This window comes from Dermatophagoides pteronyssinus, unplaced genomic scaffold, assembly GCF_027571235.1.
Source record: "Dermatophagoides pteronyssinus isolate colony J.1.1.1.1 unplaced genomic scaffold, Derpt_VIB-CSIC_2022.12 sq0001, whole genome shotgun sequence".
In the NCBI taxonomy this organism is placed as follows: Eukaryota; Metazoa; Arthropoda; class Arachnida; order Sarcoptiformes; family Pyroglyphidae; genus Dermatophagoides; species Dermatophagoides pteronyssinus.
This window is the reverse complement of record NW_027461525.1, coordinates 1,782,975-1,801,478: the sequence shown is the minus strand read 5'-3', so window position 1 is coordinate 1,801,478 and position 18,504 is coordinate 1,782,975. Positions and strand designations below refer to the sequence as shown.

At 27.0% G+C, this 18,504-nt stretch overlaps 3 protein-coding genes across 4 annotated transcripts; 2 read left to right on the top strand and 1 right to left on the bottom strand.

Moving 5' to 3' along the window:
• Positions 1-62: 62 nt before the first annotated feature.
• On the bottom strand, positions 63-981 carry Nf-YB (nuclear factor Y-box B). The gene is made up of 2 exons (XM_027343064.2): positions 745-981; positions 63-679 (listed from the first exon to the last, which is right to left on the bottom strand). The coding sequence occupies exons 1-2, from the start codon at positions 745-747 to the stop codon at positions 194-196; spliced, it is 489 nt and encodes a 162-aa protein (XP_027198865.1). The 5' UTR covers positions 748-981; the 3' UTR covers positions 63-193.
• A 54-nt stretch (positions 982-1,035) lies between these two features.
• On the top strand, positions 1,036-2,253 carry mRpL39 (mitochondrial ribosomal protein L39). The gene has a single exon (XM_027343585.2). It carries the CDS (start codon positions 1,037-1,039, stop codon positions 2,201-2,203), a length of 1,167 nt encoding a protein of 388 aa, XP_027199386.2. The 5' UTR covers position 1,036; the 3' UTR covers positions 2,204-2,253.
• A 47-nt stretch (positions 2,254-2,300) lies between these two features.
• On the top strand, positions 2,301-10,158 carry LOC113793097 (uncharacterized). 2 transcript variants are annotated; one of them, XR_012847056.1, is made up of 3 exons: positions 2,301-2,750; positions 2,808-4,077; positions 4,238-4,883. XR_012847056.1 is itself a non-coding variant. In XM_075823896.1 (2 exons), the coding sequence occupies exons 1-2, from the start codon at positions 4,007-4,009 to the stop codon at positions 10,126-10,128; spliced, it is 1,110 nt and encodes a 369-aa protein (XP_075680011.1). In that variant the 5' UTR covers positions 3,910-4,006; the 3' UTR covers positions 10,129-10,158. The 2 variants fall into 2 exon arrangements, 1 of the variants encoding a protein (XP_075680011.1); XM_075823896.1 differs by lacking the exons at positions 2,301-2,750; positions 4,238-4,883 and adding an exon at positions 9,090-10,158 and having other exon boundaries at positions 3,910-4,077.
• The last annotated feature ends 8,346 nt before the right edge of the window (positions 10,159-18,504 follow it).

Below are 18,504 nucleotides of genomic sequence, written 5' to 3'. Positions count from 1 at the left end.
CTTCATTGTCGAGACAATTCCAATGAAGAATAAGTTATTTTATTCAAAAAAAAAATTTTAGCCTTTTACGATTACAAAAAAAAAGAAAAAAAAAGAAAAGAGAATAATTATGTTACAATAATGGATGAATCTAATAGATTGATAAAAAAAAGATTGAAATCAGAACTGCTAGAATGAATGAATTTAGTCAAAACTATTGAATGGAATCATCTTCATGTTGATTTGTTGATGAGCTATCATCGTCATCATCTTTGAGATCAATATTTTTGATTTCCTTATCATTACGACTGATAAAATCTCTATATTTCATCAGATATACTTGTAATGGTTCAATATAATTATCGAATCCAAGTACAGACATAGCAAATAAAATATCATCACCATTGATCGTTTTACGTTTTTCTTGTTTACATCGATCACTAGCTTCGCTTGTAATGAAGCTAATGAATTCGGAAACACATTCTTGAACACATTCTTTTGCCTCTTTAGCTATTTTTCCATTGGCTGGTATCGATTTTTTCATTATTCTTGATATATTAGCGATGGGTAAAAAACGATCCTGTTCACGCAATAATAATTCACTACGATCATTGTCTCCACTATCATAACTATCTGTTGTATGGCCCATTTGATCTGCCATTAATGAATTATCATTGGAATTTTCTGGTTGTTGATACATCTAAATCCGATAACCAAAAAGAAATAAATTGATTAAATACTTTTTCATTTTTCAATTACACATACCATCAAGTTATTGTCAATCCAAAACCGAATAGTTTGAATTTAATCAAACCAAAAATTTCAGAAATTTAATTTTTTTCAAATAATAATTCAAAATTTTGATTGGACAAGACAAATAGCGCCTTTTGGCGTTAGTTTTATCGAATTATGAACTAATCAAATGATACCCAATGAAAAGCAAGTTGCTTGTTGATTGGCCAGTTAAGTTCTATCGATGTTAGCTCATTGGATGATTTTTCTTTGTTCATTTTGGCTCACTCCCCTTGTTGTCTGATTTCATAGAGTAACATTGTATATGAATATTCTTGACCATGTGATTTATAAAATATTCTTGATTTTTTTTCAAATATTGAATCTTTTTTTTAAATACAATTTTTCAACAAAATTAATTGAAATGCAACCCAGTTCATTATTGTTATATAGAATATTTAAATTTGTTCATATTCCACATCGATCATATCGTTTAGGGCGAAGAATTCTAGAGAGTGGTTATTATGTTTCTCCATCATGGTTTGATCAACGAATTTCAAGACAATCTGAACTTGATAGTAAAATTCCAAGACTTATCGGTGTCGAAGGTACAATCAAATACAAAAATGAATTGTTTGACGAAGAGAAACAACGACAACAATCTCTTATTACTAGGTTCGAAAAGATTGAAGTGAATTTGGAGAAACCTTTTCCTGATGGTGAAGATTATGTACTCATGATGAATGCCAATATATCTACGCCGCACGAGTGTGCCAATCACATTCATCAGATTCTCAAACAGCGATCAGCATTGGCTTTGGTTAACGGAAATGAATATTGGGATATGCATCGACCATTAGAGCAATCCTGTAATCTAACATTACTGCATTTCAAACACGATGATTGTATGCCAGTCAATTATGCATTCTGGAGAAGTTGTTCAATGCTTTTGGCTAGTGTCATACCTAAAGCTTTTCGTGATGAATATAAAGTACACATTATCTCGAAACCTTTTGCTGATCTAACAGGTGGAAGTTTTATTTGTGATGTTGAGGTTGAAAATCTAACCGATTGGAAACCAACTTCTCAAGAAATACAATCCATAACATCGTTGCTTTGGGATGAAACGGTCAAAGCTCATAGATATGAACGAATACAAGTATCGGCCGAAGTGGCATCAAAATTATTTGCCGATAATTTCCATCGTTTGTCAGAGCTTGAAAAATTAACCGAACAAGATGCCAATCGTCAATTTACTATATACCGTTGTGGTCAATACATTGAATTAAGTGATGGACCAATGATTGCCGATACTAGTCAAATCGGTTTTATTTATTTATCGGCCATACATCCATTGAAGAAAAAAGATGGAACTAGATTCTATCGATTTCAAGGAATTGCAATGCCTAAACAATTGAATATAAATCCATTTGCTTTTTCACTTATACGTGATCGTTCTAAACGCCTTAATTCATATGGACTTGATCATTGATTCATACATTTAATTCAAATCAAATTAAAAAATTTTAAATTTAAAAAACATTCTCTTTGCTCTCCTTTATTTATTTTTTTGCCCATTTATTAACAAAAAAAAAAAAGAGAATAGAGATTGTGAGGAAAACAGATTCTCCATGGAAACACGCATTGTCATCTCAACAGTACATCGAACAACCGATTATAATGATGATGAGCATCATTATTATAATCATTCGATTTCAATCCAATGATTTTTGATTTACAAAGTTGACATTTGATTGAAATTACTCCCTATTATCATTATTTTAACTAAAGCATACATTATTATAATGTGTAATCATTGGACAGATAAATGATTGTTTAATTGAATGGATATGATTGCAACGACAAGAATGTTGTGGATCTAACATTTTTTTTTTTTTTTTGTAAATCCATCAATAAAAATATAGAAACAAAAACAACAAACATGAGTGTTAAAGATAAAAAATTGTTCGGACAACTTTTCCCAACTAAATGGAGCCTGGTCATTTTTATAGCTTATATTTGTCTTTTTGTCAATCAAGGTTTGTAATTATAATATGAACAATTCAATTTTAAAATAAATTCCAATTTTTAAACAGGTATTCTGGTCAAAGCAAGTCAAAACAATGGAACCAATAATAAATATGATTATAATATCGTTTCAGTTGTGATTGGAACTGAATTCATTAAACTAATTACATGTATAGTTTTGTATTTTAAGGATAAGCCATCAATATGGCAACTATTCGATGAAATTAGATCTGGTTTTCGTATTGGTCTATTATACCTGATACCAGCTTTTCTATATTGTCTGTACAATAATTTGGCTTTTATCAATTTGGCTAACTATGATCCGACCACTTATTTTATATTATTACAACTTCGAACTGTGATAACTGGCATGCTCTTTCAAATTTTATTCAAAAAGAAATTAACTTTGATTCAATGGTTTTCATTATGTTTATTGACGATGGCTTGCATGATTAAAGAACTTGGACATAGCATAAAATCTTCATCATCAGATTCATTTAACATATTTTCTACATTAATGTCGAAAAATCTTCTTCTCATGTTGATACAACTTTTTTGTTCATGTTTTGCTGGTGTGTACAATGAATTTCTTATCAAAAATGATGGAAATGCTGTGCATATTCTAGTGCAAAATATCTTTATGTACACGGATTCAATTCTATGTAATCTGGCAATATTGTTGGTTACATCAAATCCTTTGTCAAACAATTCAGCTATTTTTGATTTCTCTATATTATTCAAACCATATGTGTTTATCATAATGCTTAATGGAGCAATTGCAGGTATAGTTACTTCATTTTTTCTCAAACATCTCAATTCCATTCTCAAAACATTTGCTGCCACATTGGAGATTCTATTGTCCGCCATTCTTTGTTCATTTTTGTTTGCAACAATCATTGATTTATACACGATAATATCGATATGGTTAGTTTTCGTAGCCATCTATATTTATGCTATGAAACCTGTACAAAATCCTTCCATTAATTCAACATCGTTATCGAATCAAAAAAGCCATACAAATATTTCGAGTAATGTTTAACGTTTGATTACAAATTAATATTATCATTATTTAGAATATTGAAATTATTCTTGTTATAAACGAAAAAATTGTAAATAAAAACAAAATTTTCTCTGAAAACAATCACGATTTTATTTTCTGAAATTGTATTGCCCATTTCCACATGAATAGCTCGATAAATGTGTATTGAGCATATATGCGTTCATAATTCAAGAATCCGAGAACAATAAAAACAATTTCAAAAAAAAGATGGATCAAGATGATTGCTATTATGAAGATATTCTTGATGGTATAAGTGATGCCGAATCATTTTATTCAAGGTGAGTGTTGTCCTCAAAACGATGAGAAATTTTGATTTTAATTATCATTAGATTCAACTTGGTTTCAAATGAGATATTTAGATTGTTTATATCGATTTGAAATTCTATTTTGATTTTAAACATTAAAGTTAATGATTGATTATGTTTTGTGTTCATATAGTTTTATTTGTTACTGACTAATCATAAATTTATCAAACATGAATAATAACTATAAATGTTTGACATTGATTCGAATATACGTTTATGATTATCCTACAGAATAATACAGATATACAAGAGACACTAGCCAAATTCAAATGATATGAATCGAATCAGATTCATGTTATTTAAATTAATGTTTGGTAAAATAATGGCTTCTAACCTCAATTCAGTTGAGTCCATTCGACTATCCATTATATTCTATGTATGAAATAAAATATTCGTATTTAGATCGCATTCGATTTAAATCATCATCATTATCAATGCTAACAATAATGGCAATGATGATGACTATTGAAAACAAAAAACAAAAATCATCATTACTTCGGGCTGTAAAATGTGTTTAAATAATTTATCGCCATCATTTCAGTGGTGGCTACCATTTTTTTCCACCATGTTGGCAATTTTCGATCGATTCCTGATCTAATCTAAAGCGATAATAAAAACGAAAAGCACCACTTCAATTCGATTAGCACCTAATTATTATTATTATTATCGATAAGATAAGAGAATGAATCTTTTTTCCAATATATATTGTAAATAAAAATCTAAAAACAATCATCGATGATGATTGTGATGACGACAAACAAAACCAATAAAATTTTGTCCATTATTCTTGATTGGAGAAAGACAAATCTTTATTTCAAATAAAATTTTTTTTCATTAATTTTGGTTAATAATAATTTTATTAAATTAACACACTGCCAACAAGATGGCATTTGTGTTTACTTGAAAAAAAAAGAAAAGAGAGAAAAAAATTATAATTTCATATTAATATACTGTTTACAAATATAATTGAAAAGTAAAAAATTATTTTTACAATTTACAAATTCACTAGCACTGGATATATAATGATCATTTAAATTGTAGAAAGTGCAATTGAACAAAATGTGTTGCGGACTTTGATATTCGTAACCACACTCACATTCTGGTGAATTGACTATATTCATTCGAAATAAGTAGCTGTTAAATTTACCGTGGCCAGAAATAAACTGAATATTAGAAAAATTCGGGTGAAAAAATTTTGGTATGGGTAAAGATGGAAAAAAATCACGAAAAATTGGATTTGTATCTTGGTAATATCTGGTGATGAATTGGTTCTTCCTACTTTCACGAACCAAACCTTTAATCAAACCATCTGAATCAAACGTATTTGCCAGAATTTCACAATAATCAGACAGTTTGCAGACATCGCAGATTACTGAAACAATATTTTGGGAGATAGTACGATATGCACAAATAGCTTTAACTAGAATTTGATGTTGTAATGAATTCAATTTCAGTTTAGATTTAACCGGAATCATATTAAACCAAATGTGACAACCATAAACAATAGCCGGTCTAATCATGCCAATAAACAATTTAATCCTTTTTTTGGAGTTAATGCCCCAAGTATTTCCAATCAAAGCGAACAGAATATTACAGATTTTACCAGTTTTTTCAACAATATTATTGATGTGAGGGGTAAAATTAATTTTATTGCGATGACGGTGATTACCAAAGGTAATACCAAGAATCTTAATCGTATCACTTGGTTCTACACGTAATTAATTTTGGTTGATTTACGTCAACCAGCAAACAATTTATGATGTTTGATTATCATTTAATAAAATTTATTATTATTATTATGGTCAAAACAAATTTGTCGATAATAATCAAAAGATAAGAATTGAAGAATTTTGTTTCATTAGAAAATCAAATTTTTAATTTACCATTCAATTAAAAATCATTTCGTTGTAATTCTGTTTTTTTCCTTTTGTTGCAATATAAGTTTCACTTTTTTTCCAGTTGATTTAATTCTTTCTTTCAAAAAAAAAGAATTCTTATTCCTTCATTTATTGTTTTTGATTAGTTGATGTTTTTTTTCTTTTCTTGTTTTGTTTCAGATTCTTTTCCTTTGAGAATTTTTTTCTTTCTTTCTTAACTTTTCGTGACTTTTAAAAATGATTTTGTAATTATCATTTTCATTCTTTTCTTCATCATGTGTGTATGTGTGTAAGCTATCATTATCATAATAATCAAGAATCATCCAATCGTTTTCAATCATTTTAAAAGGTTCCAATCATATATGTACACCTACTACACACTACATTCTTCATATATATTCACCCGCCCAATATTGACATTGACACGCACTGATTTTTTTTTCTTTTGGTTGAAATAGAATTTCAAACTTTTTTTTTCGTTGGAAAGTGAAACAAAAAATCACCGTCATTCACGAATAAAGAAAGTAGAAAGAAAAAAGTTTTCTTCTCTGTAGGAATATTAGAAGAAAAAAAATTGTCATCTTTTTTTTAAATTTGTTTGTAGCATCGATCGAATCTAATCGAGTCTTCATAATTTTATTCCGAATATTCATCGAAACAACCACCATTGACTTAACGAATAAAACAAATATAAAGGAAATAAAAAAAACCCAAACTAAATAAAAATGATAATCAAAAAATCTAATGACGCCCTCTTGTTGACATTTATTTTATTATTATTATTATTCTCATCATCGTTTTTTGCCATTGTTGTTTGGTTTCCGAAGGCCATTCTTTCTCTCTCCATAATTCTAACTCAAATTCCGTTGGCTTTAGTTGAAATAAATCCATATCAACTTGATCTTGTGATCACCACCTGCCATTGTTTCCTTTCTTTCTTTTTTTGTATTCATGGCGTCAATATCTCAGTAAACTTGATCACCCAATGTTTCCGACAACAACAACAACAAAAAAAATTAATGGGATAATGAGAAACCAAAATGTGCCATGTACGTGTTCCAAAAAAAAGAGATAGGAAAAATGAGATTCTCATTTACCGACAAGATTCAATCAAATTAATTATATTCTTGGTTTCACACAAGCAGAGCAGAACATTTAGTGTCGTTAATAATGTCGATAATAATCATCATCATTATTATCATTATTAAAGCTTCTGAGAATCATTATCTCCTTTTTTTTGGAGATGAATTCAAATTCAACGATTGAATAAATAAATATTATTATTTATTGATTTTTCTTTTTCTTTATTTGTTGAAAAAAGTGAAAAACTTTTTTATTGGTTTTTATGGAAATCAGGAATAAATTTTCATTTTCATTTTTTTTTGTTGGTTATGATGAATGACCATTTCATGACTTATTTATACAATATAAATAGTAACTATTATAGTTTATGGCATTGGTCATAATGATTGGGAATGAAGAGGGAGAGAGAGAGAGAGAGTACAAATCGATTTTTCGATCCTCGAACTTTTTTTTGTTGTTGAATGGAATAAAAATGAACTATTATAATGAAAAAAAATTATCGTTCCTATAGAATATACTGTATTCTCGATATGAATTTGTAATCAGATAGCGAAACAAACAAACAAACAAAATATATATTTATTCTGTATGCCTGTTTCTACGATGAATTTTGATCATTTTTTTCTTTTTTTTTTTTTTGAAAGCAATGAACAAATAGGAAACAAATTTTATTCTCTTTGGAAATAAACAACAACAAAAAGTTGAAATTTGTTCATAAATTCGATGCGCATATTTTTATTTTTTATTTTTTGATTTTAAAGTAAAAAGCAATTTGTTTGTTATTTAATATTCATTTTATTCGGTTTTTTTTATTGCGATCATATTTAGGATATAATGATAAACTATCATTCACAAATTAAAAATATAAAAAAGTTTGAAAACTCTTTCTTTCTTTATTATTATTGGCAATAAAATTGCAATTTGTAACATATTTTGCATTTTTATATCAGAGAAAGAGAAATTTCAATTTCGTTATCATTTTTGTCCAATACAACAAACAGTCTTTTCTTATCGTGTCGATGATTTCGTCTTGCTTTTTTTGTTGTTGTTCAACTGCAGTTTATAAATCCTTTGAGATTATTATTGCCGGGCTGTTACACTTTTTTTTACCTTGGCAAGTAAAAAACTAATAATAATAATAATAATAATAATAATAATAATAATAATAATAATAATAATGTTTTAAGAACAGTACACTCTGAAATCTAGATCGGAGTTGAGTATTTTTTTTTCTTTCTTTCACACAAGCGAATAAAAAAAGAATCAGAATCACTTAATCAATCTTTTCGATAGACGGTAAAGATGAATGAATAATAATATGAAAATTTATACTTACAATAAAGAACAACACTAAGTAAGAGAAAAGAAAAATCTATGCTTACATGACAGATAGATTATACCAAAGAAGTAAAAAAATTTTTTTGCTCCTTTGAATGGCAGCTTCACTGCCATTATTCTAATACGATTAAAATGGGGATGCTATTGCTATTACATTGATCGTTGTCGTTGTCCTTGTTTTTTTCCCATCAACATATATAGTAGTAAGAATAGTTTGATATAATATTTACATGACTTTAATCAATATTCATTTCATAATAAAATTTCGATTTTTTTTCATTATTATTATTATTATCACAAACATGCACATATATAGGGCAAATTCTTTTTTTTTTTTTGTTTCTTTGGTAGATATTATTCTACATTTGATTCTTTCGTTTATCAAATTTGATTTTTATTTCAATCAATCAGTATCAACCATAACCAACAGTAAGATCCAGTATGCTCATGTGTATTCAATTAGCTCTATAGAATGTCTAGTTAAAATTATAATGCAAATATATTTAACAATTTTTATTCATTAATATTGTATTTTTTTCAATTTTCTATCATTATAATCATTAATATTTTTGTTCTCTTTTCATTTTTCTCTATTTTTTGTTTTTTAATTTTGATTAATTTGTATGTTGTCGATGTTTGCTGATCAATTTTCGATTACATGTACATCTATATACCCGAAATTCTCAGTGATGATGATGATGATAATAATGATAATCGACAGAATCAACGAATCGTTCAATTGAAAGAACATTTAACTAAAGAAACATACGACATATTGATTGGCAACAATGTTAATAATAATGATGATGATGATGATGATGACGATAATATTGTTGATAGTAATGAACAATTTGAAAGAGAAATGTATAATGAAGCTAGTAATCATTTGAATGGTGTACACATAGTCAACAACAATAACAACAACAACAAAATTGTCGATGGTATTCCATCATCATCATCATCATCATCTCCCTCAACAACATTATTGCCATGTTTTAGCAAATTTTTTGGGCAATCATCATCGGCATCCGATCAGCAACAACAACAAATAACATCCAATATTATCCCGAAGGATTCGAATATAAAAAATAAATCTAGTAGCAATAGCATTAATGAAAATAGTAGTGGTAATCATAATAATAAATTAGAAAAACGAATTAATGATATTGAAAAAGAAAAAATTATGGATGAACTATTTTATGATCCTGATGAAGATGATTCAAATCAACAATGGATGGATAGAAAAAAATTTCTATATGAATCACGAATAAAATCATCATCATCATCGGATACAAATGTTAATAAAAATGATGATGATGATGAACAACGGAAACGTAAATTACAATCGGAAACAAAGCTAAAAAAACCACGTACCAATGATGCAACATTAAATTGTCCATGTTGTTTATCATTATTATGTTTAGATTGTCAACGACATGAAATCTATAAAACACAATATCGTGCTATGTTTGTTCAAAATTGTCGTATTGATTATGGAAAAAAATTATTTATCAAAAATAAAGATAAAATACGGAAAAGATTTCAGAAACGTAAAAAACGACAGCAACAATCTGAACAACAGGAATCTGAAAATGAACATTCATCTTCAACCTTAACAACAAACGATCAATATTATCCTGTACATTGTAATATATGCAATACACAAGTGGCCGTTTATGATCTTGATGAAGTATATCATTTTTTTTCAGTAATTGCTAGCCATTAACAATAAAAAGAATAAAAAAGAAATCAGCAATTTTTTCTTATTTTCTCTTATTAATGAATATGATGATGAATTGATATGATAGTTAACACGCACAACCTAATTTTTTTGGATACAATCTTATAAAATAAATGAAATTAATGTCTATTTTTATTTTTTCATTGGAAAAAGATATTTCCACTAAATCTTATGTCAAAATGAATAAAAATCGATTTTTTTTTCTTGGAAAAAAAGTCCTGAAGCAATGACAGCCATGACTCTATGTTTGAATGATATTCTTTCAAACATAAAGTCTTAAAGACTTGAAATTCCATTTTATTTGATGTAATGTAAACAAAGATTTTAGGATTTGATTTTCGAAATTGCCATTTCATGTAAGTTGAACAAAAAAGAATCGTTTCTAAATTTTCTAAACTCTAAAATACGATTACAAACAAAGAGGTAGGTATGCAAATTTGTTTTCATATGCGAAACAATTTTTGTTTTTGTTTCGTTTAGGATACAAGTTTGAAAAACCATTTTTCTTTTTTTTATTTTGTGATTTGTTGATATATTCAGAATTGAAAAAGAGAAAACAAAACTGGTTGAAAAAACGTGTCATTTTTTTAAATGAGAAAAAAATGGAAATTTTTTTAGTAATCGAATATTTCACCATGTGCCACATGTCTCATTTGTTGGGATGGGAGACAAAAAAAAAAATCCTCCGTTAGTGTCCGAAACGAAACTGGAAAACAAACGTTTATTTATGAAAATGACGGAGGGGATGGCGATTGGGGATATTGTTGTTGTTGTTTTTTTTGCAAAATGATCAATCAACTTACAAAATAGAAAAATAAAAATTCTGGACAAAATTTTTCTCTCCATTTTGTTGGTCATCATAAACAAAAGAGAGAGAAAAAAAATGAATTGAAGAAAAATAGGCCAGACAATTTCATTAAATTAGAATAGAAGAGAATCGTATGGATGAATGGATGGCACAGCAAACAAACATGTTAAAAAAAACCGCAGCACAAACATAATGTCAAATGATTTGAATGTTTTTTTTTTTTTGGATGATGATGATTTTCATCAATTTTTTTTTCGTTTGTTACAAAATAAAATTATTCTGTTTTTTTTTCATTTTTTTTTACTCCTGTGAGCAATCGATGATCAAATTATTATTATCATCATTTTTTTTCATACATAGATGACAGCCACAGTATACAAGATAGACAGTGACATCATCATCATTATTATTATGGCCATTATCATTATTGAATATAAAGACCAACAGAAAACAGTAGAAAAACTGGTACAATATTGTAATGATAAAATATTTTATTTTTTTCCGTTGTTATGAACGTAAATTATTTGATTATTTGAACGATTCATGGATGATTAATAACAAAAAAAAAGAAGAAAAAACACTATATTCATTTGAAGAATCGATTTTTTGTCTCGCTCGTTACTGCCAAATGTCATTCTATGACAAGATTTTCAGAATATGATGGTGGTAGTAGGCAATATTTTATAATTATAATTTTTTTTTTAATGTACGTGACATATTTTTAAAAATTACAAATCATCAAATGATTTTGTCAGGTATGATCGATGATAATATTTTTCATTATTTGATGATAAATGAAAAATAATTATTATCAGTTTGGATCGATGAGTACAAATGTAACATTGATTTATAAGGAAATTTTTAGGGGAAAAAAAGCAAAAATTTGTCTTTCCTTACAATTGAAATGCAAGAAATCTATCAAACAAACATAATCATTTTCCATGATTTTTTCCTAACAATTTAGAATCAATTTTGTTTGATGTGTCTTTGCATGAATATAACAACGACGAAGAACAAAACAATGAATCCATCGGTTTGATGATAATGACATTGCATCGAATCATAAAATCATTTATATAATGTTTTTTTTTGTATGTATACATCAATGGTAAGGATTTAAAAGAACAAAACAAAAAAAACAACATCAAAAGTTTCCCAAAGTAAAATATTGTTTCATCGTTAATCATAGAAATATTTTTTTCCCACGTTTTCCCAGTTTGGTTTCTTTCTCTTTTTCCCTACAACCTTGCACATTTCGTTTTTTTCATGAATTCAGTGACAAAACAAAACGAAAAATCAAGATCAACGAGAATATGGTTCTCTAAAATGTTTCGTTAACAAAACAAAAATGAAATAAAAAAATAAAGTTTACAAACAAAACAAAACACACAAACATTTGAAAACAAAAAACGAAAATAAAAAATCATTTTATTTTGTTTGTTTCTGGTTGAAAAAATATACAGATGGAAAAAACAACAAAAAAATCTTTTGTTTGTAAAAAAATTAAATCAATAGCAGCATTGCACAAAACAAAAAACCAAAAAACAAAATCAAGGACCCTAGGAACGATGTTAAGATGCAGAAGCAGAATCAATGATAACAAAAACAACAATCTAGCAGTCATGGTGAGAATCATTAACAGCTCTATACACACCATTTTTTTTTGAAATGAAATAAATGATGAAAAGCAATTTCAGCACAAATAATAATAAAAAAAATTCCATTTTTTTTTATTCTACATTTTACTAGAATCTCATCTAACCAGTCAGCTTGATTTGATCAATGATATTACATCATCATCATCATCATCATCATTGCAGCATCTCAATGGAGATTTTTCTTTTCTTTCAACGAAAGTTTCTATCCTGTTTTCATATTCTTTTAGAATCATATTTTGTTGTCTCGCTCTCTCTCTCTCTCTCTCTCTCTCTTGGTTCAAATTTTCGTAATGTTGTTGAGTCAGCCGAATTCACTCAACAATGGTGTTAAAGAAAAAAAACAACAACATAACATAAAATAGCTGGCAAAAAAATTTGCTCTTGAAACATCCTTAAGTAAAAAAAAACAGAATTGTTTCACCATCATAAGTTACATTACATTCATCTGGGGAAAAAAAAATCCAAGTTTTAAAATCTCGCTCCAGAAAAATAAAAAATAAAATAATTTTTTTTTCGCTTGCAACATTTATAAATAAAATGGCCAAATGAAAAAAAAACTTTCAATGATGTTTCAAGCTATACAAGCTTGATTAAAATGTTTTCTATTCACTAGATTCGACTTTTTTTTTCTTTTCTTTGATAGCGTCATTTATGGAACAAAAATACAAACACAAACAAACAAACAAACCAAACACTGAGACGCTGTGATGATGAAACTAACCGAGACAAAAAAAAATCTTTTTTCCAAATTCAGGCCAGGAAATTCACGACCACGAATAACAACATATATAACTATACCGACAACAACAACAAGAATAGAAAAAAAAGAAAGAATCGACCGACCACATGGAACCAAAAAAAAAACTTTTAAACATTTCTATTCAATATTTTTGTAGAACAAGCTACATTGCTTATATGGGTGTGTTGTGTGTGTGTGGTTGAAACCAGAAACTTAGGCTTGTCATTTGTCTTGTGTTACTGTTTTTTAAGCTTTTTGTATATTTTGTCGCCCACTGTTGGATTTTTTTCTTTTCTGGTTTTGTTCCGACGGGCTAAACGAAAATTTCTATCCATCCTTGTTCTTTTTGTTGGTTGTTTGGTACAGGATTTTTTTCTGGTTTCGTAAAAAAATGTGTGTGTGTGTGTGTGTCCAGAATAAACCATAAGCATCATATAATATGAAGAAAGATACATTGTAAACGGAAAAAGAGAATGAAAAAACATGAAAGAAAAAACATTTAATTTTGTTATGTTGTTGTTGTTGTTGTCTGGCATTATTACATGATGAATTTGATTGTTTGATGTTTGACACATTTGCCAATATAGGGAAAAAAGAAAAAAAAAGCCAAAAATAAAGTTTTATCAAATGTAACTTATACAACAACGACAAAAAAAAACTAGCTATAAATATCGATATCAAATCATCAAAGTCAATATATCAATTGGTCCAAACTCATGATTATTTAGATTCGATTAATTCAAGAGTTTATCAATAATTTACTTAACAAACTTACCAAAGAAAAAAACAACATAAATGACAAATGTTTATTGAATTGAATGAATTACTTTTTTTTCTGGTTAATTCTAAGAGAACTAACAAAAAAAAACTTGATCATTATGTCCGAAACAAAAATAATAATAATTGAAAGTATTTTCATTATTATTAGATCATCATAAAATAATAATAAACATTTTGGGCCATTTTAATTATCTTACTTACTAATAATAAATAATTGGAAGCTGAAATAAATTATCAATGAAAATCGAAATCATTTTTTTTTATTATTATTTTATTATAATATAGTACATGTGTAGATAATCCTAGAAAAAATTGCCTTCAACATCCATTTGAATGTTCAAAATGATTCCAGAATCGGATGAATGGATAAATATAGAATCCTAGCAACCCCAATAATACAACCGTATATGAAAATGAAATGAAATGAAAAAAAACCAATAATAAATGTATACCGATATTACAAATAATTGATCAGATGTAATAATAATAATTTTTTCTTTTCATTTTTTCGATCCAAACATGTGTGTGTGTCTTTTTTCTGTTTGTTTCTATTGAAACAAGCACGCAAATAAAACAAACTTCAATGAACTAAACGAAAAAACAAAAATGTAATACAAATGGAATCAAAACCCAAAAGAAAAACAAACAAGTCTTTATATATAGTGAAACGAAATTTAATGATGAAAAGATGATTAAATCTTTGAATGAATTGAGATGATCATCATCATTCACCATGATGATAATCATTGTATGTGTTTGTGTGAATTGATGATAATCGAACCGAAACAAAAAATATTCCATATAACCAATAATCATTATCGCTGATTCGTCATTGAAACAGAAATAATAATAATTTGGTTTTTGAAGATTTCCATCATGATGATGGTGATCATCATCATTATAAATGATTGGATCTTGTTTTTAGGTTTTCAAAGATAAGCTTTAGCTTTCACAAATGTTGAAACTAAGCTGAGAAGAAAAAAAACACAAAACGAAACTCCAAAAAAATATTAGGAATAAATAACATAGGCGTAATTCTTTTGTTTTATGTTTCTGTTATCTGTTTTGTTTTTGTTCTTCAAACTACTACGTTAATTTATATTTATGATCATCATAATAATAATGTTATTATTGTTGTCGAAACAAACAAAAAAAATGAAAACCAAAAAAAGAAAAAGAAAATTTCCTGGAAACAAAAACTTTATTCGGTTTTTAGAAATCGAATATAGATGTGTGTTTGTGTGTCATCTAATATAACCTACCTAAACTAATATAAACAATAAGCTCAGGTATGATGATGATGATGATGATTTAATCCACCTTTATATGTTATATATGAAAAAATATGAAACTTGTGAAACATCGGATGTTTAAAAACATCACTCTTAAATCCTAATGGTATGGTTACGTCTGGTTTTGGTTACAATTGGTTTGATGAATAACTTATCATATTAAAATATTATTTTTATTAAAATTTGTTTTTTTCGTTAGAATATCGTGACTATATTCATCATTATTATCCATCTAACCATATTATTCTATTTATATTCTTTAATGTGTGTGTGTGTGTGATATACTAATGATCTATTTTAATGATCACTTTTACTCACTATTATTCATCAGAAAAAAAAAGTTAAATCAATAAAAAATAGTGAAAAGTTTATCATCACGATGGAAGCCGCTGTTTTTTTTTGTATTTAATGCCATATAAATTCTATTATGTTCTTTTCGTCATTGTTTTATTCTAAAAAAATGATTGTTTGCAAGAAAATTTAAATATTTTTTGATGTTATTATTTAAAACAATATGATCCGGTTTATGGTTTTCAAACCACAGTGACAATTCATTATTATTAGTAGACAAGAACAAAAAAAGACATTTTATTTTATCCAAATGGATTTTTCATTTCATTTTTTTTTTTGTTGACAAAATGAGAACAAAACTTAGTGTATCTCAAACCATATGGATTGTAATGCCAAAAAGAATTACATCTGCTATTGTTAATGTTGATGATGTCAGGTGTTTGTTAAGTTGATTTTTTCCTGGTATCAATTTGGATGTTGTTTTTTTGTTGTAGACAACCCGGATAAATGTTTTCCAAAATTATGTTAAATACATTAGATGATTTCATTAGAGAAAATTAATGTCAACAACACAACTAATGTCAAACAACAACAATGTGAAACATCCAAAACAAAATAATTGAATTATGACAGGCAATCGAAATAGAATTCATGGATCATAACCAACATATACAATAAATCATGTGCCAGTCAAAAGAAAAACATCATTCAAACAACAAATTGAATATAAACCGGAAAAAACAATCTAGAATCCGGAAAAAAAGTTGTCCATCCAATAGAAACCTTAATTCAGAATGTCATTCATTCAACAACAAACAAAAAATGGATTTTTTAAAAAAAGAATTAGACATTTTTTTTTGGTCCAAACATAGTCGATACTTTTATTTCATAAAATTTTGTTGGAAAAAAAATTCTGTTGTTGTTATCTGATTGATGCACAAACAAACAAACAAACGCACACACAAACAAGATACACACGCAAACAAACAAGCATAAAATGTATACATTTCATTCGAATATTCATTCCATTAAATTAATTTGATAGTTTTTTGTCTCTTTTTTGCTCTTTTCTTGTCCGTTGCAAAACAAACAAACAGTGAAAAAAAAACAGCAACAACAACAACGATAATATTCACAATAATATTTCTCAGGTTGTTCGCGAATGTCTTGTTGATTATTGATTATCGATATTATTATAAGTTTGTCTGGTTGGTTGTTTGTTTTGTTTTTGTATTTGTCCAATGAATTCAAAATATTCAATGATTGAATTTTTTTTTGTTTTGTAAATCAATCATTAATAAAATAAATGTCTTGTTGTTGTTATTCTGTTTGTGATAAATATATGTGTGTCTAGGTGTTTCAGCCGTTTCATTTGATTGATGACAACAAAAACAAGAAAAAATTTTCAATTTGCAAGTTTGTTTTTGATTGTGTGTCTTGTGTAAATATAAAATAATGATGATGAGGGCTGTGTATGTTGAACAAATTATAAATAAACAAAACCCAAAGAAATGTTATTTGTATTTGCGAATGATTTTTTATTTATTTATTTTGTTTCAAAAAATTAACGACCAAAGGAAAAAAAAGCAATGAAACAACAAAAACAAGAAAACAGGAAAAGAAAACAATATGGAAGAGTTTAGATTTGTGGAAAGAAAAAACACAGGAAAAAATGGGATATATTTGTTTTTCGTATGAAATTAACAATTTTTTTGATAATTAATTTAGTTGCCTTTTTGTTTGTTAAGAATCTAATATCATTCATTCTGTGATAAGTGTGTGTAGATGTGTGTTTGTGTGATGAAAATGATGATTTAAAAACTAATTCAGCATCACATTCGATTGTGTATAAAGTGTGTATGTGAAATGTAACCATTTTTTCCTATAGAGATAATGTTTTCATAATATTGTTTAATTAGATTAAGGTGATTTGTACTGATTGTTTTTATGTGATGTGTATCGATATCAACAATATGATTATAATAATGATTAAAAAAAGAAGAAAATTTGATTTTTTTGTTTTGTTTTTGATTTTAAATTTACATTTGCAATTTTCACAAACAAGCCATTCTTTTATTTTTTAAAAAACAAAAACAAAAACAATAAATAAATCATCATTGAGCGTTTCATATCATAGCATTGAATTCATATATGAAATCTTTTTTAGCAATCTAAAAAAAATAATAATAATGAATAAATAAACACAACGAAAACCAATTGTATATTATTATTGATTATTTATGATTGACTAATCAATTGACGATTCAAGTGATCAAACTTTTTTTTTATTTGACGTAAACATCATTGATGAAATGAATGAATGAATGAATGAATGAAAAATAAAACGGAACAAAAATTCAAACAGAAAAAAAAACATTCATTGCAAATCCATTCAATGGTCATTGTTTTCAATTATCTAATTAGTATCTATCCTGCTCTTTTAAGTATGTAATTCCGGAAAAAACAACAAAACAAAACAAAACAAAAGATGATATTATTAAACTATGGAAATTAATTAATTAAATTAGTAAAAAATTAATTCAAATTTTTTGAAAATAAAAAAACACAAAAAACGCTTATTCTAATTTATATATGATAATAACTATATCGGATTAATATGGGCTAACTGGACACAAAACACACACAAACAAACAAACAAACAAGACATTTGGATAAAATGAAATGATGAAAATATTATATGGAGCACAACAGAGAGAGAAAAAAAATTATTATTATCATTTAAGTTTTTTGCTTTGTTTTGACAATCGATAGTTGATAATTCTGACCAAATTA

Excerpts from the sequence above, each read along its gene's own strand:
- mRpL39 (XM_027343585.2), top strand. The coding sequence starts at position 1,037 with ATGAATATTCTTGACCATGTGATTTATAAAATATTCTTGATTTTTTTT.
- LOC113793097 (XM_075823896.1), top strand. The coding sequence starts at position 4,007 with ATGGATCAAGATGATTGCTATTATGAAGATATTCTTGATGGTATAAGT. Across the intron at positions 4,078-9,089 it reads GCCGAATCATTTTATTCAAG|TGATGATGATGATGATAATA; the intron begins GTGAGTGTTGTC and ends CGAAATTCTCAG.